The 16,299-nt window shown below is 40.0% G+C and overlaps 1 protein-coding gene across 3 annotated transcripts in view; it reads right to left on the reverse strand.

Annotated features, from left to right (window-relative positions):
- LOC109430897 (puromycin-sensitive aminopeptidase) overlaps positions 1-16,299 on the reverse strand; it is a 70,823-nt gene that overhangs the window by 23,630 nt on the left and 30,894 nt on the right. For 2 of the 3 annotated variants that reach the window (XM_062852654.1, XM_062852655.1), the window contains exon 3: positions 11,047-11,514. In XM_062852654.1, coding sequence (XP_062708638.1) covers positions 11,047-11,514 — 468 coding nt within the window. Of the gene's footprint in view, positions 1-11,046; positions 11,545-16,299 lie in introns of all 3 variants that reach the window. The other variant, XM_062852653.1, reaches the window with a different exon arrangement.

Consider the following 16,299-nt stretch of genomic DNA (forward strand, 5'->3'; position numbering starts at 1 on the left):
ATGGAGTTCAAATTCAGTTCTCGGAAGAAGTTAAACATCTTGGGGTAACTTTGGACAAAATACTGAATTGGAATTCACATTTAAACAATGTTTGAACTAAGGGTACGAATGCCCTTTGGGTCTGCAGCAAAGCCCTAGGAAAAACCTGGGGTCTTAGACCAAACATCATTCACTGGATTTATGTTGCGATAGTCCGGCCTAAGATTACTTATGCTTCACTTGTTTGGTGGCCCAAAACAAACGAGGTAACCTCTCAAGGGAAGCTAGGTAAGCTACAAAGACTTGCTTGTATATCGATTACAGGAGCAATGAAAAGCACTCCATCAGTTGCTTTGGATGCCCTTCTCAATATACTGCCTTTGCATCAATTTGTTAAACTACAAGCGGCAAAAAGTGCCCTGCAGTTTATCCGTTACAATAATGTACTAGATGGGGATCTTGTGGGACATTTGAGGATCATCAAAGACTTCAAATTAAACATGGACATAAAAACAGTAGAAGATTGGATGATAACAAAGACCAACTATGATGTTCCCTTCAAAGTGGTGAAACCATGTCGCTATGTTTGGGATGCTGGTGGGCCAAGTATACGTCCAGGTTCTATTGTATTTTATACTGATGGGTCCAAGATGGGTGAAAATACAGGAGCCGGTGTTTTCGGCCCTGGTATCAGTAAGGCTATACCAATGGGATGCAGTCCCACTGTATTTCAAGCAGAAGTTCAAGCCATTCTAGAGTGTGCCAACATTTGTCTGAAAAGAAATTATAGGTTTGCTAAGATCTGTATATTTTCGGACAGTCAGGCGCTAAAGGCTTTTTTTGCAATTTTTCATCGTAATAGGCTGTTTTACCTCAACCAAATCTACCAGGAAAAGGCCTACTTTCCCACATTAGTAGTGCGGTAATGGTTCATTACTGCACTGATTTGCGTTGCGTAATGAACCATTACAGCACTGTTTTCAGTTTTGATCAAGTTCTTGATGCTTTCTGGACGCAGGTTTCAAAATTTGTGACAACTGTACAGCATAACCTGCTATGATCAGACTTTCTTAAACATGGCTATGAACATCAGTGTCCAGTTTGATGAAAAAGTTTTGTTAAAAACTATCCTCAAGTGGTAATTTATGAAATTTCAAAAAACGTTGTACGCATCTCGGTGCAGAACTCGATTTTTACAGCACTCGTCGTACTTATCCAACTCGGCAAGCCTCGTTGGATAAGTGTACATCTCGTGCTGTAAAAATCTTCATTCTGCACCTTGTTGCGTAAACTACTATTACTTGTCAATCAAAGCTAGTGTGGGAATGCATTATTTCTCTGAAGCAATTGGCCAGTAGGAACGAGGTAACTTTATACTGGGTGCCCGGTCATTGTGTAATTCTGGGAAATGAAAACGCCGACAATTTAGCCAGACAGGGTGCAGCATCAAGCTTTGTAGGCCCTGAACCTTTCTGTGGAGTTCCTGAGTGTGCTCTCCGGATGAAACTAAAAACTTGGGAAATGTCCACGGTAGAATCTAATTGGAATGCCACGGATACATCCAAGCAAGCGAAAAGGTTTATAAAACCCAGTGCAGAAAAAGCCAGGTCCTTATTAAACCTAAACAAAAAAGATCTCAGGGTAATTACTGGTCTGATGACTGGTCACAGCCCGAGTAAATATCATCTAAGTAAGATTGGAAAAATCCAATCCTCCGAGTGTCGTTTCTGTCAAACGGAAAACGAAACTGCTGAACATTTACTCTGCAACTGTGGAGTACTATCCAATCAGAGATTGGCGGTTTTTGATAAAGGGTTTCTGGAGCCCTTGGTAATTTGGCGAAGTAATCCCAACAGGGTAATAAACTTCATAAAACGAGTTGTGCCTAGTTGGGATCAGGTGTTACATCAACCATTGTCCATCACAGCATAATTGTGACAGGATATTTGACTATCACCAAATTAAATATGGGTCATACCACAATATTCCTAAATAATGGACGCAGTTGTTAAAAGGCTCTACAGATGAGGAAAAAAAATCGTAACATTAGTACCCAGACGGATCCGGTCGTGTTCGGTTCCGCCTACCAGCATGTACTTTGTTTTTGAGGCATTCACCACCAGTCCGACCGTGTACAGGTCTGCCACCGTTCCAAATGTTCTGGCAATAATGTCCATGTCATCCGCAAAGCACACAAATTGTCCGGATTTTGTGAAAATCGTTCCCCGGCTGTTGAGCCCGGCTCGTTGCATCACACCTTCCAGAACGATGTTGAAGAGTGGCCATGAGAGTCTATCACCTTGTCTCAGTCCCCGGCGAGAATCGAATGAACTGGATAGTTCACCCGAAACCCTTACGCAGTTTTGCACTCCGTCCATCGTTGCTTCAATCAGTCTAATCAGCTTCCCAGGAAAGCCGTTTTCGTCCATGATTCTCTATAGCTCTGCGCGGTCGATACTGCCGTATGCCGTCTTGAAGTCGAAGAACAGGTGATGCGTTGAGACCTGGAATTCACGGCATTTCTGGAGGATTTGCCGTACGGTAAAGATATGATCCGTTTTCGACCGGCTGTCGATGAAGCCGGCTTGATAACTTCCCACGAACTCGGTGACAGACGACGGAAGATGATCTGGGATAGCACTTTATAGGCAGCATTCAAAATAATGATCGCCCTGAAGTTCTCACATTCCAAATGGTCACCTTTCTTGTAAATGGGACAAATTACCCCTTCCTTCCACTCCTCCGGTAGCTGTTCGGTTTCCCAGGTCCTGACTATCAGCCGATGCAGACAGGTAGCCAACTTTTCTGGGCCCATCTTGATGAGTTCAGCTGCGATACCATCCTTACTAGCTGCTTTGTTGGTTTTGAGCTGGTGAATGGCAGGCATCCGTAACATCCCTCAGCGTGGGAGTTGGTTCATTTCCGTCCTCCGCTGCATTGGCGTCCGTTGCCGTGGGCTCCCGTGCCTACGTTCTCCACGCCGTTCAGGTGCTGATCGAAGTGCTGCTTTCACCTTTCGATCACCTCACGTCCGTCCGTTAAGAGGCCTCCGTCTTTATCCCTGCATATTTCGGCTCGCGGCACTAAGCCGTTGCGGGCTGCGTCGAGCTTCTGATAGCACTTCCGTGTTTCTTGAGAACGGCACAGCAGATCCATTTCTTCACACTCCGCTTCTTCCAGGCGGTGCTTTTTTTTCACGAAAGAGGCGGGTCTGCTGTTTCCGCTTCTGTTTATAACGTTCCACGTTCCGTCGAGTCCCTTGCTGCAACATTACCGCCTGTTCTGCACTCTTCGTCGAACCATTCGTTCCGTCGATTCCGTTCCACGTATCCGATGGTGCTCTCGGCTGCGTCGTTGATGGCTGCTTTCACTGTACTCCAGCAGTCCTCTAAAGGAGCCTCATCGAGCTCGCCCTCGTCTGGCAACGCGGCCTCGGGATTCTGCGCGTATGCTGAGGTGCAATCCGGTTGTTTCAGTCACTCTTGGTTGTACCGTGGCGGTCGCTGGTACCGTACATTGTTGATGACGGAGAGTTTTGGGCGCAGTTTGACCATCACCAGATAGTGGTCGGAGTCGATGTTGGCACCACGATAGGTCCTGACGTCGATAATGTCGGAGAAGTGCCGTTCGTCAATCAGAACGTGGTCGACTTGAGATTCCGTCTGTTGTGGTGATCGGCAGGTGTAACGATAAGGGAGACTGTGTTGGAAAAAGGTGCTACGTATGGCCATATTTTTGGAGGCGGCGAAATCAATGATTTGCAGGCTCGTTTGCTGGTGGTCGCTGAAATTACCAATCGTCGGTCTGAATTCCTCCTCCTGGCCTACCTGAGCGTTTGAATCTCCTATGATGATCTTGACGTCGTGGCTTGGGCAGGGATCGTACTCGCGTTCGAGCTGCGCGTAAAATGCGCCCTTGTGATCATCAGTACTTCCGGAGTGTGGGCTGTGCACGTTTATTATGCTGAAGTTGAAGAATCGCCCCTTGAGTCAGCAGATTTGCAGTCAACAAGTCTGCAGTCAACAAAATCAAAAGGTTTTATAGGAAACTTTGCCTCTTCCCAAGTACGTGTAGGTTAAGTATCGCGTTCAGTTCTTTTCTGTGTTGAATGGACTAAAGGTTTGCCATATATTTATATTTAAAATTGTGTATATAATGCTGCATTACTTTAAACACCTCATTGAAGCAATATTAAAGTCAAAAAGAGCCCCACTAAACTCAAATTAGTGCCACATATTGCAGCACGTTGACAGCCATTGCTAAAGCGACATAAATGCAAGTGCTGTACATTTGCATTTGCACATGCTTAATACGTGCAACACGAAAAACCAAAACAAAAATCTATTTTTAGCACCGTTTCGTTATCGACGGTACTAATGCCCCCACGTGAATGTTTTAACCATCATTTTTTTGTTGCCGTGTCGGGAGTCGAACCAGAAGTGTTGAAGACCGCTAGATGAGTTCCATATGCGCTGGCGCCTTGGACTGTTTCTGCTGTAGTGATAACAACAAATATTTCATTAACTGAAAGAAAACTGTTCTTCTGTCTCAATCATTGCTGTAGACGGCAAAACGACTATGTCATATGTAATAGAATCCATGTAATTACATTCTGATAAATCACTGAAAAATACATAATGCATTTTAGAATATGTTTATTCAATATAATAGAATTAAAACACCCTTCGCACACTACTCATATGCTCATATGCAAAGGTTGATATTAAGTCTAATTCGTGCAATGATGTAATGCTTGTGGTTACTTGAGAAGATTCAAATTTACTTCGCAGCCGCAACTTCGCATATGCTTCAAGCGACGACTTCGGTTTGGTGCTGCGACGATAATACATTGATTTATTGTCAGGTCACATCACCAACCATAGGGTACTCCCTGACCTAACAATGTACTCTACCCTACTAACAAAAACTTCTTCTTGAGACAAACGTGGAGATGCAGCGATTCTCGGTCTTACTAACGTTCCTTCCCATCCTTGATGCCGTAAGGACGTGGCCGGCACCGTTATTGACCTTGCTATAGCTGCGAGTTCTCGAGCTGTGTACATTAATAATGATAAGCTAGTCCCAAGCCCTATTCGTTGGTTTTTTTGCGCAATTTCGATTGCTCCGGTTAATCACGGAGTAGCAACTATGAATTGTACGGTCATATATGCTCATGCCCAATACCGCGATATCTAAGAGACTTGCAAATAGATCTAAATGAATTTGACATTTCGTTGTGGAGATTCAGAAAACGTGTTGCTGAAAATCAACTTAAAAACGCCACTTTTGCTGAGTTACCAGGTAGTCATTTCACTGAGCATTTTTTTTTTACTCATCTTGGTCAACTTGTTTTATGTGTAAGTTCTAGAAACTTTTGCAATTTTTCATTAGAAAATATTCCACAATAAGTAATATTATAGAACAATTGTCATCCGCCCAAGATGAGCCGGCTTAAGGCTGAAAATCTCGTAAATAAAGATAATAATAATAACAACAACTTTCAAAATGTGGATAAGATTTCGATGTACCTTACACTGACGAACTCGGAAGATTTAATATTCGAGATATTACACTGTTGAAAATGCTTTGACATCCATGTGCACAACAGAACATGTGCTCGATGAACAAATTGAGATTTGAAATTATGAAAAGAAATCCACGTACTCCGGTGAGACTCGAACTCACGACTCCCAATTCGCTAGACGGACTTTCAACAGTGTAATTTCCCACATGGCTTGGTCAGCCAAAGCAAAATTAAGAAATTGACATTTGTAAGGTGCTACGGTCACCCTTCCCGTATTCTGTCGACCGAGGACCGACCCGTCGAGAGTCCGACTGCACACTAATTGCCATACCAATAAGTGATTGGGAGGCAGTGCCCGAAGCTCTCGACAATTAAAAATAACTTCCTCTCCCGCTTTGACATACATGTGCACAACAGACAATGTGTTACATGTTCATCTAATCCCATCCGAAGGGGGTTTGGATTGTGAAAAGAAGATAACCATGTGCGATTGGGGAATCGAGTTCAGTTCTAGGCCTGTTGGCGACGGAGATAGTCGAGTGACTCCGTAGCTTGAAGGAATAGAAGCGCCCGTCTAGCGAATTGGGAGTCGTGAGTTCGAGTCTCACCGGAGTACGTGGATTTCTTTTCCTAATTTCAAATCTCAATTTGTTCATCGAGCACATGTTCTTTTGTGCACATGGATGTCAAAGCATTTTCAACAGTGTAATTTCCCACATGGCTTGGTCAGCCAAAGCAAAATCAAGAAATTGACATTCGAGATATTGTTATTTTGCAAAGTTTATGAATAATTATAAAAAAGAGATTCAGTAGGGGAGACTGGGGAGACTTGATCCCTTTTTCTTAATTTGCCTGTAACATTAAGAAAAAACACAAAGCTAGATCCATTTTTCGTACAGAATGGCAGGTGAGCATCTTTTGCAAGTTTATACACAACAGGTGGACTTTTAATTATTGTTAAAGTTTTCAAAAGTGTGTTTTTATGGAGGCATGTCTTATGATGTATTTTTCAAAATGGGTCACAATTGATCCCCTTTTGAGCACATGTTTAATTTAAAGAGAAAATAACTCCAGAAGCTTCCTGTTCATTTTCTTTTCAAGTTTTCTTACATTTTTTATGAATATGGTGTATTTGAAATTATAAGATTTTCTTAAATTGTTAAGGATATGCCGTATTTTGAAAAAGAGGAGACTTGATCCCCCTTTCAATGGTGTGTAATAAAATAATAATTATCTGACACGTTTTATTATTGAATATACGAGAATTCCGAGTAAATAGAGGCTTCCAAATAGAATTTTATTTTTTACATGTACATATAATGTGTGTGTAATCCTCGAGGGATCAAGTCTCCCCATGTCACTGTTGTATACACTAAGCTACATTAATTAAAATATTTATATAACAACCTTATTTGGATAAATACGTTTGATAGTACAGGTCGGACTCGATTATCCGGGGGCTCAATCAACCGGGGGCCCAATTATCCGGGGCTCGATTATCCGGAAAAAATGGCTCGATTATCCGGGGAAAAACTTGTTCTTGCTTTGTTTTACAAGTTTTTAGATTACAATATGTCAAAAAATGTGAGAAACATCAAATACAACACCTGTAAATAGGAGTTAGCCTGTTTAAAATTTGTTTCATTTTTTTCACATTTTTCAGCTAAAAATTCATTTTTAAAAAACATGGTTATAATAATACCAGACGTTAAGTTTAGCCACTACAACGTCATGTATGTAAGCTTCTATGTTTAGCGAACAGTTTTTGATAGAAATACATCAAAAATAAAAGAAAAGAAGCATGGCTCGATTATCCGGGTGATTCGATTATCCGGGGTGAAATAATTTTGGAGTCACCCGGATAATCGAGTCCGACCTGTATTTTATTTATACTATGTGCTGTGAAATTTTGACACGATTTGGTTCAATCTTCACAAAGTTATTGAGATTTTTCGGAATCGCCTGAAAAAAATTCTGAAAACAAACCATCAGCCATTAAAAAATAATGCAATACACAATTAAAATCAATTGTAGCCAAAACATTGTCGTCTGTCCAGATGTTGTTTTGGAAAATATATGCTAGAAGAAAACTGTTTTTGATTCCGAGAAAATATGGGGGGAACAAGTTTCCTCAGGGATCAAGTCTCCTCAGTAGGCTATATTTAACATAAGTTTTTGGCTACAAAAATGAGAGTACATTATTAAACGACTGTATTTAAATTACGTTTGAGATTCAAATCATACACCGACTGTTGTCGTATAACCGGGGTAAACTTTTAATTCGACAAACTGGTCACCCTACACCACCATGCTCATTGAAATTTGGCAACTCTATTTTTGTTTTTGTTTTGATTTCCGGATTTGTCATGAAACATAATTTTATCAAATATTGCGGTGGCGCGAATGAAAAGCTCGTTCTTTCTACGATTGTTGCCATCCTCAGTTCATTCCGGTTGGCCTCCAGGCGGTTTGGGTGTTGAATAGCACCAACTCAGAACTTCCGAAATTTGCGGCTGCAAGAGGAGTTGCTGTTGGTGCGAGTATAAGCGCAATATTAAACTGTTTTGCATTTACAGTGCACATCGCTGTGACATTTGAACACTTTTTAATTCGACATGTGTCGTATAAGCGGGGTAAGAATTAAAAAGTGTCGTCAGAGCCGTAGCGTAGTCCCATGGCGCCCTTGGCAAGCATACAGATTGGCGCCCCACGTCAATTGGTGATTGTGTTTTTTAAAAAGATTGTAGTTATTCATTTTTTTTTAATGTTTAAAAGTTGGGTTTTGGTGATTCGAAAAAACAAGTTGTCCCTCGATTTTTTATTTTCTTAGAGTACTTTTCATTCAAGTTTTTCTTTTATTGTTCAATGGATGTCACCTAATTTTTTTTTGCTGTAGGATGCAATATACCACTCTGAAGCAAGGTTTAGCTTAAGAAACTGCTATACAGCTGGTTCTGCTCTCGAGGTATTCCCGAAGAAATTTCTATATGAGCTTTTGTTGGAAATTATGCAGGAATCTCTGAAGGAATTCTGCTGGAATATCCGGTTCATCTGAAAATCCAGGAGACATTTCAGCAAGAATTTCCAACGGAATTCATGTAATAATTCTTACAGAAATTTCTGTAGTAGTTTGTAAAGAAATTCATGAAGGAATGCCTGTAGGAATTCGTGGAGAACCCCTGGAAGAATTTCGGAAATACTGCTGAAATTTTTGAAGGAATCCCGGTAAAAGTTTCTTAAATCTCTTGAGGATTTTCTACATAAAATCCGTAGAAAATTTTATGAAGAAATCCCAGAGAAATTTTTGAAGTAATCCATGGAAGCTTTCAATCGAATTCTTTAAAGAAATTTTGTTACAAATCAATGGTAGATTTTCAAACGGAAAACCTAGTGATGTCTGAAGAAATTCTATATTTACGGTTTTCTGAAGGAATTTATTATGAAATTCATAAAATGTTTTCCATGGAAATTCTACCAGAAATGTTTGGATCTCTAGTGAACATGGAACAATTTTTGAAGATTTTCCAAGCTCTAATATTGTCGTTGCCTTTTTTCTGAAGGAATCTATAGAACACTTTTTGAAAAAATATTTGGTCAAATTATTTACTAAAGAAATCTATAAAATATTTTCTAAAAAAAAAACAGGAAGAATTTCTGAACGAATGCTTAAAGGCATTGCTGAAGAAATCCCTGCAGGAATTTCGAAAGGAATCTCTGCAGGGTTTTCTGTACAAATTACTGAAGGGTTTCAAAGTTAACCTTGTAGATATTTTTGTAGGAATCTTCTTAGGAAGATTTCTGAAGACAATTCTGGAAAATTTATGAAGAACCTTTTTTAAGATTTTCCAGGAGAAACCCAGGAAAAAATGTGAAATAGAAGTAGGAGGAATTTCTGAGGCTATCCTTCAAGAAAATTTACAAATTTATCACTGAAAGATTTTTTTGTAAGAATATCTGCTGAAACTCTGACATAACTAAGGTAAAATTATCTAATAAAATCTTTAGAGAAATATCAGGAGGAATCGTTTGACTTATTCCTGAAAAAACATTCTAGATAACTTCCTGAATTTCTAAAAGAATAAAATAAATACTTCAATGAATGCGAAGAAAACCCTCAGAAGTAATCTCAATACATCCCCAGTGAGAATATTTAGGAATTTTTAGAAAGAAACTAGAATTTTGAAAATGGTTTCTCAAAATAAAATAGTAGATAAACTCCCTGCTCATATCATGGTAAATGCTTAGAATAAACTAGAGGAATCTGAGTTTTGAGAATATGTACTGAAAAATGAAAAAAAAAACATATTATCAATCTCAAATATTATAAACAGTGAAATCTTGACAACATTCTAGAAAACATAAGCAACATCCGATTGAACACGAATGTCAACTCATCTGGTAAAGTGTTCTTTATAAAACATAATAATTATAATTAGCATCATCCAGTTTCCTTCTAGCCTTAGGCCTTTTCGGCGCCCCTCTGAGGTTGGCGCCCTTGGCGGGGGCCAACCTGGCCAACCCCACGCTACGGCTCTGAGTGTCGTATTAAAACATGTCGAACCAGAGGGGTAAGACGGTAGACAAATCTTGCATTCTCAGCAATATTTCAACATCTTCCAAATAGGGAAGCGGAACCATCTTGGCAGGGCTTCTATTTTGGGCACTTTTTTGCTGTAACTCAGTCAAATTTAAGCCAATTGACATGGTTTTTGGTACGCAATGAGATACGTAAAGTAGCCGTGTACAAAAATTAAAGTCAATTGGTTTCAAATTGACTTACTAATAGAGGAAAAGTTCTCAAAATACCAGGCACTGTCTAAGTGGTTTGGAACCCTAGGAATAATTTGACAGAGTAAGTTGTTGAAACAAATTTATACAACAGTTAAAAATATCGATTTTTTTCCCAGATTTTGTTTTTCAATCTCAACCTTCGTCGTGCATTAGGGTCATTATGACCCCTAAACGTGCACTATGTCAGCGAGGTGAGTGCAAGCTAATGCATGAAGAAGGTTAAAATCGTGCTTTAGGAACAAAGAGATCGAAGTGAATTGGTGTTTTAACTTCATTTTACATATGTATATGAAAAATCAAATTATGACCCTTGATATTAATAATTAAAAACACTCAAAACCACTTCTTAATTTCTTACAATCAAGATTATTAAACATCTATTGTCAATAGAACGGCTAAAACTTCGTTGTCGTGCGGTTAGCGACGTCAGCCATAAGCCAAAGCATATGAATTTTTGGTGTTTCAGACTCTGCCTATTTTTTTTTACATTTTCCGAATAGTTGATTCTTACTGTTTCTGATTAACCTACTGATGCCTTGAAAAACTACGGTTCTCGACATATGCATAAATTCAATAACAGAAACTAACGTAGAGTTGCGTCGTGCATTCGAGATGAGCGAAGCCTGCCTCTAATACAATTCCGTTTTTACCATTCAAAGGCGACAAAAGCAACGGGACGGAGTAACCATACATCTGTCGATACACTGATTGATAAGTATGCTTGCTAGCACGTGTTACTATACTACACTCACCTGGATCTTCACCGACGTGCTGCCTTCGAACGTGAACGCCTTGAGATTCGGCTTCAGCGCCAAATCGTAGTGCTCCGGCACCACATTGGTGGGCAATCGTTGAAAGGCCGGCTTTGACGACATTTTGCCACCAGATTCACCTCGGACGACAGCAGATGCTTCCCCTGCGTTTCCGTCACTAGCACTTTTACAGTTTGCACTTTTTGCTTCTCCTGCTCGACCCGTCGATGGATAGTCACTCACACTGTTAGGCAGCACCACCGGCGTTGAAACGGTACTACTGAAATACCTTATCAAACTCTGAGGTTGTGGTACCACACTTCTATTTGCACTCCTCCGGTGATAAATCCAACCACATGCACAACACAAATTCTTCAAACAATCACTTCCAACTGCAGCAGGCGGCGGCGGCGATCCGGCGATAGCCAAGCTGTGATTATGGCAGCAACGTTGATACGATAATGGTTGCTGCAATGTATGTCGCGAGTTGGATGAGGACTGTATCGAAAACATGTTGGAAACATTCTTGAACGCTCGCAACAAGTTTGGCAAGACATTTATTGAGCTTCTCGAGAATTTTTAGCATTTCCACAAGTTTCTCTTCGACCTCTTGGTTGCGCGCCAGGGTATAATGTGTGTTGGGCACTTTGCGACGATTAACTCAAATCCGCACACCAGCGCACAATTAGCGCGCCGATTGCCTATGCGCCAAGTTTTTCACTCGCCAAATTACTATTAATCAGTGGTTTAATGAAGTAAAAGCGTTGTTACCGTCAATAATATCTTTGTTGAACATTATTTCCAGACATAAGGAAGTTCAATGTTTCAGACAAAAAATGGATCCGAACCCTAAGAGAGATAAGGCTCTTGGCGCGAATCATTTTGACACTTGTTTATTTACATTTTGTATGGCGCACAACCCGGCGCATGGGGCGTCGGCGCACAAGTTGTTGGCCGGTATGCGGATTTCAGAACAGATTCGCAATATAATAACTAGCGTGGGTGATCGTTATATTAGTCCTGTTCAACGACGTAGGTTGAACTTGCTCGAACTTGCTCCATCCCGCTCTTTCTTGTTTGTTGACAAATGGGTAAGAGTAGGATGCAGCAACTTCGAGCAAGTTCAACCTATGTCGTTGAACAGGACTATCGTGATCGTTTTCTCAGATTGTTTTTTTTTCTCTAAAGGTGTTATTAGACTGTTTGTCCGACATTTATCCAAGGTTGCTATGATTCAAGTTGTGTTGGGCATTTGTTTTTGCTTGTTTGGTCTAATATTTGTCACGTCTTATGGAACCTTAAGGCACTAAAATTTGTAAGGCGGTAATATTTGTCTCAAACTTCAAAATCGATAACAAATGTTGTAACCCACTGATAGTCCGAGGGTCTGAGGGTGCTTAGTATTTTAAGCCTTGTTTCACACAGTTAGAAAAAAAATCATCGACTTCGGTAATGTTTTACCCAAATTTGGATTTTTTTTACCGAACGCACAGCGCATGGCTCAGCGGTTGAGATTTCGGTAAAAATTACCGAACGCGATTAGCTGTGCATGGTCGAAAGTAATCGGTCAATACATTTATTGACCCATTCCTGGCTGAAACTTTCTACAATGAATTTGAATTGTTATATTTTTGCAACTGCGTACTGCGATCAAGGAAAACGGATTGGATTCAGACAAGGATTTACCCATGCATAAGATTGGCTAAAAAATTTCACCAAGACGATAATGGATCCAATTTTTTCATTTTTGAGTTTTTGATTTTTTATTAAAAACGAAGCTATATTTTCAAAGCTATTTTCATACAAACCTAGAGGAAGGATCAAGGTATCTTCTGATTTTTTTTCCTGGTGGGTTTTGACAAAAACCATTTATATTTTTTTTAATTCCGAAAAAAAATGGTTCTGTGATAATCGAGCAATGTTTTCCACCACGAAAAAAAAACTTAAGAATAAAAAAATGAGAAAATGGATCCAATTTTGTCTTAACTGCAAACAGCTATAAAAAGAGCTTTTTGCAAAACAAAACCCTTAACTAACCCTTAAGGTGGAACATCAAGAAATCCCATTGCAGTTTTGCATACAAACTCTAGAGGCACTAATCTGACGAACGAAGCATCGAACCAAGCCGCAATTGTTTATCCTGGCTTTGCTCACTTGTAAAAAAGAGGCAGCTTTTACAAATCGAGCGCATTTGTTAACGAATTTTTAAGATTGGTGCTCTTGAAAACGCGAGTAGGGGTCCAAATCGGCCATTGTGGCAGCCATATTTGTATTCTCTGATGTTTCTCCTTAAAATCATCGTAGCATTGTGGCCAAATCAAAGCATGCTTCCCAAGTGAATTGCTATGAAAAGCAACAACAAATAATAATCATCGGCATCGCATCCGAGGTATCCTTAGACTGATTGATGATACCTTGGTGAAAATCATCAGTCTAACAACTACGGTAGCTTTTAATCTACCAGCGTAAAGCTGTCATAGGAATTTCTACGACAATAAGGTGTGCAACTCTACCGAGAGATTCTCCAGGCATTCCAGAGAACTTCTTCAATAGCTTATTCATACATTCTGCTTGAAATACTTCCAGAAATTTTTTCAAGCAAAATCTCTAAGAGTGCTTCGGGAATTCATTATTCACAAATTGCTCGAGACTCATAAGAAATCGCAAAAATAGTAGAATTTCAATTCAAAATAATAGCAAACAGAAACTTAACCATAAAGCTTTGATCACAAACTCCCTTTGATGATTTGCCAAATTCGATTCCAGGAATTCATAAAGCAATTTCTCCAAGCAATGTCTCAATGAATTTCACAAAAAAAATACTTAAGGAAATCAAGGTTCAACTGAAATGTTAACACCGAAAGATTACAGGTACTCTTAGTGCAGGGTGTCCATTCAAATTCAGTTTTCCGATTCCCGGATTTTTCCCGGGTATGGACTAACTTCCCGAGTATGTACGAACGTAAATTATTGTTGTAGTAGGACGCTCCTCTCTGTGTTTTTTATATACAGTTTTAATTTGGTCTATAACTTGATACGAATCTTATAGATTTTATTATCTTTATTAAAGAGACTTTCAGCCCGTGGCTGGTTCATCTCTGTTCATATAGATTTCCTGATTTCACAAATTATGATTAACACCTATGTGCCTGTGCCTCATTTTGCACCCTATTTCAAAACTTTAAAAATCTGAATCTCAGCGGTTTCACAACGAAAATTTGTGAAATTTTGACAGTTGAGCACAAAACCCTTCTAGTTTATGGAACCGGTATCATGGTTCCGATTTTTTCCGTTGTTCCGGATTTATGGCCGTGGGTACTGGGGTAACCTCCTTATCAGATAGAGGTGCAACCTATAATTCGCCTTCGAAAACTAGCTTGCGGCATTCCAAACTTCATGATTTTGCAAAACAAAGGTATTGGAGCATATTTCTAGAGATGCTAAATACACTGGCCACTTCTCCGGATGTTCCGGAAACCTGGTGCCCTCAGGGAAGTGGCCACTTTCTGACCGGTTCTGAAACGTAGCATGCGACATATCAAACTTCATGATTTTGCAAAACAAGACTATTGGTACATGTTTTGAGAGATTTCGGATACACTGGCTACGTTTCTGGATGTTCCGGAATCCTGGTGGCCCCAGGAAAGTGGCCACTTTCTGACCGGTTCTGAAACTTAGCTTGCGACATATCAAACTTCATGATATTGCAAAACAATACAATTGGTACATGTTTTGAGAGATTTCGGATACTCTGGTCACATCTCCGGATGTTCCGGAAACCTGGTGCCCCCAGGGAAGTGGCCACTTTCTGATCAGTTCTGAAACCTAGCTTGCGACATATCAAACTTCATGATTTTGCGAAACAAGAATATTGGACCATATTTTCAAGAGATTTCACATACACTGGCCACTTCTCCGGATGTTTCGGAATCCTGGTGCCCCCAGGAAAGTGACCACTTTCTGACCGGTTCTGAAACCAAGCTTGCAACATATCAAACTTTATGATTTTGCGAAACAAGAGTATTGGACCATGTTTCTAGAGATTTCACATACACTGGCCACGTCTCCGGATGTTCCGGAATCCTGGTGCCCCCAGGGAAGTAGCCACTTTCTGACCGGTTCTGAAACCTAGCTTGCGACATATCAAACTTCATGATTTTGCAAAACAAGACTATTGGTACATGTTTTGAGAGATTTCGGATACACTGGCCACATCTCCGGATGTTCCGGAATCCTGGTGTCCCCAGGGAAGTGGCCACTTTCTGACCGGTTCTGAAACCTAGCTTGCGACATATCAAACTTCTTGATTTTGCAAAACAAGACTATTGGTACATGTTTTGAGAGATTTCGGATACACTGGTCACATCTCCGGATGGCTCCACCCCACTACCCCGAACGCCATTACCCCGAACGCCACTACCCCGAAAGCCATTACCCCGAATAGGCCACTACCCCGAAAGCCACTACCCCGAATGGGCCATTACCCCGAAAGCCATTACCCCGAAAGCCATTACCCCGAATAGGCCATTACCCCGAAAGCCACTACCACGAATGGGTCATTACCACGAAAGCCACAACCCCGAATGGGCCATTACACACAATCATCCAGGAGATCACCAAAAAAGTGATGGCCGATTAAAAGTTGATGGTTATAAGTTAGAAAACGGTAATCAGTAACTAGTGTATGAATGATCATCTCCACCCTTCCCTATAGTGGTCAAACTGAACTTATTCAAATATTTGCCTTCTTCAAAAAATAGGCTGTTCTTTTGAGTTTGCAGTGTCCAACCGTGTACTGTTGCAAAGTTGTTTGGCAGTTAATTTATCTATAGATATTTTTTCTTCTTTTAATCAGAGACTGTTCTTTCGATTTTGAGTGTTATATAGTTTATTTACAGACGAACTACTAACTCCATAGTGGATTTGTTTCTTATTTTAATTAATTGAAACAGTTGATGATCGTTGGACCAAATGGACTTTTCTGACTGGCGCGATTAAACTGAAACTTTTCTGTTCGTCAAAGTTTGTTTTTCAGTTTACAGGCAGTTGAACTGCTTACTGTATATGAGATTTGCCCTTCTTCAATTCATAGGTTGTTCTTTCTAGTTACATTGTTACCGGGTTGATTGACGACTAATCTATTAATTCTAGCTGGTGTTCTTCCTTCTTTGAAAATTGGGTTTTTAAATTTGTAAAATGTATTGATTTTTTATTATATACGAAAGAGCACCTTTTTCTGAGCCACTATAATTT

This window comes from Aedes albopictus, chromosome 2 (genome assembly GCF_035046485.1).
Source record: "Aedes albopictus strain Foshan chromosome 2, AalbF5, whole genome shotgun sequence".
Lineage (NCBI taxonomy): Eukaryota > Metazoa > Arthropoda > Insecta > Diptera > Culicidae > Aedes > Aedes albopictus.